The following is a 9818-nucleotide window of genomic DNA, read 5'->3' on the forward strand; positions in this document are numbered from 1 at the left end:
GGGCGCAGTGTGCTCCTGCTGACCCTATGGTGACACCTATTGAGTTACCCACTACACACCAGTGCTTCTTAGGGAACCTATGGGGTAGAGTAAAACTACTCGTCGGGGTCCGAGACTGTAAACCTTGATGGGAGCCGTCAGCCTCGACTTTCTCCCAAGGAGTGGTGAGTGAGTGTGAACCACCCACCTCACAGTGAGTAGTCTAACACTTAACCCCCTGCACCCGAGGGCTCCTTACTCGACTACTCACTTCTCCACATAATATTGTCTTATCTGTGTAGTAGACAATTCAAAATATAGGCTTCATTGAGCAGCTGGGTCACCTCCCTCTTTTCCTCCTTGTTTAGGATTGAAACCCACAGCAGCGGCCTTCTTCATCATGATGTTCACTCTTATCATGGTGGCTTATTCAGCCAGTTCCATGGGGCTGGCCATAGCAGCAGGTCAGAGTGTGGTATCCATAGCGACCCTGCTTATGACCATTTGTTTTGTGTTTATGATGGTAAGTAGGAACTTGTTTCTCTCTGAGGAGTAATTTTTCTTCATTATTCTCTCTCCCCAATTCACGTACCAAGTCAAACTTTCTTTGAGTATTCTGAAAATGGGACTCTGACATTTCAAAAAGCAGAAAAGGTTTGATGGGAAGAGGCACTCTTAAACATGACAGTTTGGTTATCTGACTTGCATGTTCATGATGGAGAATTATTGGTGCATGGTTGGATGTACTACGTTCCAAGTGAAAGTTAGGCTCTGTGAGACACAGGAATGTGCGTGTCATGGGCCCACCCCGTACTTGCAACACTATCTGGGTTCCTGATACGCTCATATCAGGATATTTTTGCCAATCATTTTTGGCAGGGACTTCTTGAATCTTTTTGTTGATGGAGGCTGTCCAGCGGATTCTGACTCCTAATCACCTAATGTAACAGAGTAGACCTGCCCCATAGGGTTTTCTTGGCTGTCATCCTTACATGCTCCCTATCAGCGAGAGAGTGACTGTGTTTCTCTCAGACTACAGGAAAAACAGGCATGCTTAGCCTATTTGCTGACTGTGCACCTTTATTGCTCGAACAGGAGTAGGACTGAATGACTTTACATGACCCATAAATATCGCCCCTCTTACTGTGTTTCCCCTGCATTTTCCTTGTTACTGGGCGTGTATTCCTATTGGTTCAGTCATCAGTCTTACAAAATAATATCATGCAATCTCTAGCGTCATTTCTATCACCAGAGCCTTATTTTCCAACGATTGATCCTCCTTCTTTGTTTTCAACCTTGGCACCCCAATTATTAGTCATTTCAGTGTATCCTGATTGCATGATTGCTGCATTTTAGACGTCAGAGCAGTCTTTTTTCCAACAGTATAAATGATGACTACAAAAATAGGCATCACCAAGTGGAATACATAAAAATCAAGTTGATTATGACTGAAGGAAGAGATAGTGTGGAGAAGCTCAATATCACCAATCAGAACAAGGTCAGAGGCTGATGATGGAACATGCCATCTGTTGTTCATAGACAAGTCCAAGTCCAAGAAGAAAATGGGAACAATTCCATGAGCGTATATCCCTCCTGAATGCAGAGAGCATCTCAAGAAGAGATGTAATGCAATGAACCGTAACGAGCAAAGAGCCTATGAGCTGTGGCTGACAGCAAAGACAACAGACACGAAAAAGCAAAGGTCATTTGGGAAAGAGGATGTCAGAAAAGACTGACAATTGCTCTGGAACACAGAAAAGCAAATGAAAACTGAAGAAGTGAAAGAGCTGACCGGAAGACTTCAAAGACCGGCATTTATGGATAAGGTATTTTAATGAAATGTGAAAATATCAAGATATAGAAAACCAAAGTGGAAGAACATGCTTAGCATTTATCCAGGAGAAAGACCTGAAAAAACAAACAACAACAATAACAAAACAAACCCTCAAGTTGCCAAATTAAGGATTCTATGGGCACAATATTGAAGCATGCAGGAAGCCATAAAGGAAGATAGAAGGAATGTATAGGGTCATTGTACCAAAAAATAACTAGTTGATATTCAGCCATTTCAAGAGGTGGCGGATGATCGGGAATTCCCAGCTGCACTGAAGGCATTCACCAAATGCAAGGCGTCAGGAATTGATTGAGAATACCAACGGAGATTGATCCACAAACAGATACAGCTCTGGAAGTACTCATTGTCTTTGCCAAGAGATGTGGAGTTACCTGGCTGGCCTGGAAGAGAGCCATAGGCATGCCTGTTTCCAAGAGAAGTGATCTAGCAGAGTGTGGGTTGACACGCAGCCACCCCGAGGGGCTCCACAACTGTGAGGATGATTGTGAGGAAGGCCCAGAGCGGGCAGCATTGTGGTTGTGCAGGGAGTCACTAGTGAGTCAGGAGAAGCTAGACTGTACCTAACAACAACAGGGTGTATTGATTTTGTTGTTGAGAATATTGGCCTCAGATGGCTTTGAATTCCTGGGATGTGCACACAGCCAATCATATGCTGATTCAGTTTCTATATGTGCAGTTTGCTTACATTCCTTAAGTTGTGTGACTATTAGCAGTACAATTCTCCCCAAAGTTTAATTCTTCCATGCCAGTTTGAAAATTACCAATCTAAACATTGTTGAGCTCATGACAGACATTATTGAGATCGTTTGTTTTCTATGATGTCATTGAATCAATTATTTGTTGATAAAAACATTGATATAATTAATGTACTGATAAGCTATTAAGGGATTCTATGTAGAATGTTAAAAATAGTCATAACTATGTTTTTCTCAGAGATGCTGTGTATTGTATACTAAGCACTTGGCTTCAGGGTTTCAAGAAGTGGAAAATGGAGTTGAAAGATAAGGGGATTTTTCCATGAACTTTTTAAAGTCCTCTAATCTCACCAGCAACCTTGTCACTGGATGCCTGGTCCTATATGGCTGCTGTGTGTGTCTTCTGTTTTTCTTTCTTATTTATTGAGAGTTCATCCTAGAAGAGCTCTGCTCCTTATGTCAGGTGGTAGGATTTATTTTCTGAACCAGAAATTAACATCTTAGAAGTTTAATCATGGATTTTCAGTCTATTTCTATTTAGAGTATAAATTTCACAAAATTTCAGGTTTTTGCTTCTGTATATTAACGGGCACTTCAGTTTATGAGAGGCAGATAGATTTACTTTCTTGGTGCTTATTTGGGCATTTTACCTGAATTTGGAACAGAGCAGAGCCTGGAAGGCCCCGTGACAGACCCTCTCTGTATGCCATTGAGTTGCTGTATGCCATTGAGTTGATTGTGTTTCATGGTGACCCCATAGAGGACAGAGCAGAACTACCCAATAGCATTTTCTAGGCTGTAATCTCTACTGGAGCTCATCACTAGGGCAACTGGTGGGTTTGAATCCCTGACTTTTCATTTAGAAGCTGAGCACTTTATCCATTGTGTCACCAATGGTCCTTCATCAATGATTAAAACATCCCTAAACCAAACTCACTGCTTTCAAGTCCTTGCTGACCCATAGAGGACAGGCTAGAACTGCCCCTGTGAGTTTCTGAGATTGTAACTGCTTATGGAAGTAGAAAGCCCCATCGTTCTCCCTTGGAAAGGCTGGTAGTTTTGAACTGCTGACCTCGTGGATTGAAGCCCAATAGGTAACCACTGTGCTACCATGACTAGTAATAATTAAAACTAGTAACCAGTTGTCATCAGTTGATTTCAACTCAGTCGACTCCATGTGTGTCAGGAGTAGAACTGGGCACCGTAGGGTTTTCAGCAGCCAATTTTTCAGGAGTAGTCGCCAGGCTTTTCTTGTGGGGCACCTCTGTGGACTCTGACTTGTAGGCCTTCTGCTAGCAACTGACCATCTGAGCCATTAGCACCAGTGCCAGCTATGAGAAGTGTCCTGTGGATCTCATAGTACTTGTTAGTCTTTTGCTGGAAGGGGCCGTCTTGGGATCTCCAACGTGGTACTATTTCTTGATAGCTATAGATGAACCTATTGACCGAGTTTATGCAACAGGACTGTGGACCATTAGTTGCTCTGCACCAGTTCCAGTCTCTGTGAGCTTCTTAGCCCTGCATCCTGAAGCCCAAATTACTCTTAAAATCATGCAGCGATACAATGCAAGCCATGGTCAAGGCAAACCCTACTGAGGTACAGGAATCAGAAGGGGCTGGGACGTGTTTTGTTATGTGTTCGTAGAGAACCATGCTTGCTGAGGTGTAACGTGTGTTGTTAGTTGCCATCAAGTCCGTTCTGACTCCGCGGGGATGCTGTGTGCTGAGTAGAAATGCTCCAAATGCTCCTCAAGGCGTTGGCATTGCAGAAGCCTGTTGCCAACCTTGTCTTCTGAGGCACCCCTGGGTGGGTTAGAGCCAGCCACCTTTGGGCTTGTGGTTGAGTACTTAACCATTTGCCCCACTGAGGGGCTCTTTCATCATTAGGCTACTCACTACTTACTGACCTTCCGTTGTGTGCAGGCACAAAGAAAGGTGAAGGTCTACCTGGACTACTAGGAGCTTCCAGAGAACAGGGGGGAAAAGTAAAGATGATGAATCTAGTGTCTCAAGCCATAGACAGTCCCAACTCTGTACGTGTTCTAAATAGGAAGGCATGCCATGTATTTTGATTAAATGCAGAGAACTTCCAGAAATAGCTGGCTTCAAGCAGGCATATTTGCAAGGGAGCTGGAAAAGCACATTCTGCTGCACAGCCACCACCTCACGATGCTTCCGAGGGTGACCCGCTCAGTTCTGACTCTGGGTGTTTGTTTTCCTTTTACAGATGTTCTCAGGGCTGTTGGTAAACCTCACAACCGTTGTGCCTTGGCTCTCGTGGCTTCAGTACTTAAGCATTCCTCGATATGGCTTTGCGGTAAGTGTTTCTGTGTCTAGATACTGCGATGTGTGTTTAAGTTTGGGTTCTAAGCAAAGCACAAGCAAAAGAAAGTCTGTCTTTTGACGCTGGCCATGAGCTGCGAAGATCCACCCTTCAGGAGCCTCCTTCTTGGGAACAATGAATAAACCTTTCCTAGTTGTCTAACATCATCACTGGTAGTATTCCGCAGTTGCCATGTTGTTGTTTGAGGGAAGTGCAGAGTGGGGAGATAACTCATTGTGAAGAAGAAATTCAGTGATTGCTGAAGAAAAAAAAACTATTGTTAGGGTTCAGTGAGATAGAAAATGAATGGGAAGATGGGAGGTGAAAATATAGACTTTCATATTGAAGAAGATACAATAAGATTCTATATTACAGTACATATCCCATCCACCCTCTAGCCTTGCTCTTGCCCCTTCAAACTTCGTTTTGTTCTTAAAACACAAAGGACATTTAAAAGGAACATGATTGGAGTCCCTTCAGGATGGCCAAACTATCTTAATATAGTACCAGAGTAAGTTAGAAAACATTGATACTATGCACCTATTTGTGTATTGAAGACAAAACATATCTCTGAGATGAGCAGATGACTACAGACAAATTCTCTCCATAATATACTTGTCTTAGCCCAATCAAAACTGTGGCTTCTGAGGGAATCTGCTGGGCTAATTAAATTCAAGGCCAAGGGCTCAGCTCAAAAGGTATGGCGATTGTTAAGGAGGGTGTCAAAGGGTCATCTTGATAGATTTTCTAGAAGGACACAAGCCATCATGGGGCTTTATTATGATGACCGTTTTTTAAAAAAATGGAAAACCATATTTGTTAGGAAAACCCTAGGAAAATGACTCAGTAATTTTTCCATCACAACTATGTACCTGCTCATTCTTCGATGGTAGCAAGGGTTGTCCTACGAGAATTTCCTTGGAAAACCTTATCCTATTCACTCTATAGCCCTGATCTTGCTCTTTCAGACTCCTTTTTATTTTCAAAACTCAACAGCACCTATATATTATTTCATTATAGTATTTAGGGGATGACAACATTGAGAATAGGGCCAGTGTTTTGTCCAGTACTTTGTCTTGTTGGTATTAGAAGCCAACATTTCAATTGTTGACATTTTGATTACCAGGGGAAATACTTTTAATTGCTATGGTGTGACCAAGTCTGTGAATGTGAAACTTAGTATATGAAATTAACAGTAAAAATAATCATGATTGATAACTATTTGGAAATATCTGAAATGTAAGCCTGTTGACCTTTTCGTCTCTCTACCCATTTTGTTGTAGGCTTTAGAATATAATGAATTTTTGGGACAACAGTTCTGCCCAGGTTTAAATGTAACAACAAACAGTACCTGTGACTTCGCAATGTAAGTGTACCTTAAGAATTATATGGGGTTGCTGACTATTGTAGCCTGCCCTAGAAAGGACCCTGCACTTAGATCTGGTCTGACTTCTTTCAGGATCACTGAACTCTTCTCAGAGCCCAAGTTTACTCCTCCATAAAATCAGTCACTGCCCTGTGTAACGAATGACGAGGTCTTTGTACATTGAAGAAAAGTATGTTTCCATTGAGGAAACGTTTCTTATATACTGCTCCTTGTAGAGATCTAGGAGAGCAGCCCTAGTGGTACAGTGCTTAAAGACCTTACCAACTGCCAACCAAACAATAGGCAATTCATCCCCCACGCCCCACCCAGATGCTCTACAGGAGACAGATGAGGCAGTGTGCTTCCATGAGCTTTAAAGCCTTGGACAGCCTGTGGGGGCAGTCTACTGTTTCCTACAAGGCCACTGAGGCTCAGAATTGACTCAACCAATTGGAGTTTCATTTGGATCTGAACTGCATGTGGATACCCTTCAGCCCCACGCTGGCCAGTCGGAGGACCTGAAAAGCAGCAGTGGCATTTACTCCAAAGACCCAAACCCACTGAAGCTGGGTTCTAACTCTCAGTGATGTGATAAAGGGGTCCCAGGGCTGTAAGTCTTTATAGGAGTAGACAGCCTTGTCTTTCTTCTGAGGAATGTCTGGTGGGTTTTAATTGATGACCTTGCAGTTAATGGCCTACAGCATATACCCCACCACCACCCTGCCAAACAAGAGCAAAAACAAAATCATGGCTATCAAATAGATACAGATTCATAGTGACCCTATAACACGGGGTAGAACTGCCCCTGTGAGTTTCCAAGATTGTTAGCTCCTTATGGGAGTAGAAAGCCTTATCTTTCTCCCTTGGAGTGGCTGATGGTAGCAGACTGCTGACCTTTGAGGTTAGTGGTCCAACATATAACCACCAGGCCTCTGTTAAGATCCTGATACTTTCTTCTTTCTCCTCTGCATTTGGAAGACAACATGAAATCAAAATCTTTGCTTTCTTTTGAAAAATAGACTTGTTATCCTGCCTCTCAAAGAGTTGTCCTCTAAAGAAACAGTAGATGGAGAAAGAAATCCCATTTTTTTTGGTATTGTCTTTAAAACAGAATTGCCTATTTTAATAAAATTAGAGACTATTGTTTTGCCAGTTGAATTAACACCTTCCTTTTCTATGATTGTTGTTAATGACTTGAAGTTAATGATCCTTAGTTAATTGGAGGGGAAAAATGCAAATGTCCAGAATCTCTCATGGGAATAGAAATAATTCTTATTCGTGGGGCAAATCACTGCTTTGAATTATTGCTGGAAAAGATCTCCATGAAGAAAGCTTGTCTTTTGTTCAGCCCCATTTGTGTGTGATGTCTGTGTTATCTTTGTAATATATACCCCAAACAAAACCAACACCCACTGTCACCAAGCTGATTCTGACTGACAGCAACCTTACATAAGATCTCCGGGACTGTCAATCTTTCTGGAGCAGACAGCCTCATCTTGCTCCTGCAGAGAGTCCGGTGGTTTAAACTGCCAATCTGGTGGCTCGCAGCCCCAACGTCTAATGCCCAGCACCACCAGGGCTCCTTTGTAAAAACACACACTACCAACTCGGTGGACAGGATGGACCGCAAACCCATTGCCTTTGAGTCCATTGCCATTCTCATCGACCCAATAGGACAGAGTCGAAGAACAGCTCCTTTGTATTTCTGAGCCTGTAAATCTCTGTGGGAGCAGAAAGCCTTCTCTTTTTCTGTCAGAGAAGCTGGTGGTTGCAAACTGCCGATCTTGTGGTTAGCAGCCCCACATGTAGCCCACTGCACCACCAGGGCTCCTTGGACAGGATGAAGGGTACGGGAAAAATGGGATTGGATAAGGAAGAGCCTCCATAGGCTTCATGGTGACATAAGTCAAGGCTTCCTCCTCCTCCGATGAAGGAAGAAGTTACTTCTGTAGAACGTAGAACTGCTGTATTTCGAGTCACACAGAGAATGACACCAGACAATAATTTTGGCTGTGTTAGGTTTAGTCAGAGGTAGTTTCCTAGCCTGTGCCAAGGCCAGGCCCTTCCGCTCTGTTCCAGTTGCTGCACATGGCGTAAGCCTGAGCGCTGGGACTATCTGGGCCCCCTATCGGTGATGCTCTGTGCGGCCCTGATGCAAGAACTGACAAAGGATGGCCCCAACAGAAACACTTGACCTCTTCTTTTCCTCGTTTTAAATTCTAATCCTCTAGTCTTTGTCTTAGATTGGATTGATGTTGTATTGGCTTTTGGTGGCTATTATATCTAGAAAAAGCCTTGATTATCTCAGTCAAGGGCATAGATGCCCTCTGGTTGCTCGTTTTCTTCCACCAGTGGTAAGCTGCAAAACTACTTGAAGTCTGTCTGCCCTTGGAAGAGAGCAGCATTTTCCACTTGGAGGCAGATGAATTTGGAAAGGCCAGATACTTGGGCAATTTCCTTAAACTTCAGTGCCCTTCCTCATCGTTTTAAAATATGTGTTTTATTCTAACCCCATTGCAGCGTTTGGAGAATAATTCATATAGGTATATATATAGATATATGATGGAATAATGATTAAGGACTTAGTTAATCTGTATGTTTGTTTAAACAGCAGTGAATGTATTGAGCAAAGTTTGGCAGCCGCCAAGAATAAAACCATATTCCCTTTTTGTTGAATTTCAGATGTACTGGCGAAGAATTTTTGGTAAACCAGGGCATCGATCTCTCATCTTGGGGCCTATGGAAGAATCACGTGGCGTTGGCTTGCATGATAGTTATTTTCCTCACAATTTCCTACCTAAAATTGTTATTTCTTAAAAAGTTTTCCTAAATCCTCCTTTAATTTACTGTAATTTACGCACACATGAAAGAAAAGCACCTTGAATTATTTTCAATATTCATTGCCGTTCTTGTTGTTACCGCCATGGTGCAGTTGCTCAGAAACAGAAGCTTTCCTGAAATCACCCTGGACTGGATCGTGTGCTAAGGAAATGACATCATCAATGGATAATGCCCTGTGTGGCCCCCATCACTTCATTCAGCCAGGCAGCAACATTGGCTAGACAGGAAGCATGATTTTTTTTTGGACTTGGAAAAGGACCTGAGTTCTAGAAAGCTCACCAATACCTCTAGCACCAGTTTCCTCTTCTTTGCAATAAATATTATTTAGTAAGTAACAAAAAATGTATAAATGCTGTGTTGGAAGTATGCAATTAAAGCAGGTTGGAATCCCCAGTGCTACCTTCTAGGGAAAAAAGACATTACAATAATAAGAATAAAAGTATCAACAACAACAAAACTGATAAACCTACTAAGGCAAGGTAACAAAACTTGAGATTTCTTTCTACTGGGATTAAAATATTTTGCACTCTTATGTGGGGGCCTTTGGGCAATAAGTAGACCAGAGGTCCAGGAGTCTCCTAATATGGTTCTTAGAGCAATTCTAGGTCTTTTTAGCAAAGGAAAGTAATTTCACCGCCCCAAGGTGAAACATGATGTTTTCATCAGACTTAACCGAAGCACTTTTCTGAAATGCAGCTTTCTGGGCCTTGCCTAGCCCCACGACATCTGTCTTCAGGGGCAGCTCCATAAAGGACAGTG

General features: G+C 42.6%; 1 protein-coding gene across 1 annotated transcript in view; it reads left to right on the forward strand.

Moving 5' to 3' along the window:
* Positions 1 to 9109, forward strand: part of ABCG2 (ATP binding cassette subfamily G member 2 (Junior blood group)) — a 66895-nt gene extending 57786 nt beyond the window's left edge. Inside the window, exons 14-17 of the mRNA XM_045284333.1 lie at positions 348 to 502; positions 4757 to 4846; positions 6136 to 6218; positions 8901 to 9109. Coding sequence (XP_045140268.1) covers positions 348 to 502; positions 4757 to 4846; positions 6136 to 6218; positions 8901 to 9048 — 476 coding nt within the window. The 3' untranslated portion in view covers positions 9049 to 9109. The remainder of the gene's footprint in view (positions 1 to 347; positions 503 to 4756; positions 4847 to 6135; positions 6219 to 8900) is intronic.
* The last annotated feature ends 709 nt before the right edge of the window (positions 9110 to 9818 follow it).

This window comes from Echinops telfairi, unplaced genomic scaffold, assembly GCF_000313985.2.
Source record: "Echinops telfairi isolate 266 unplaced genomic scaffold, ASM31398v2 ScPeMD7_7468;HRSCAF=8506_0, whole genome shotgun sequence".
Lineage (NCBI taxonomy): Eukaryota > Metazoa > Chordata > Mammalia > Afrosoricida > Tenrecidae > Echinops > Echinops telfairi.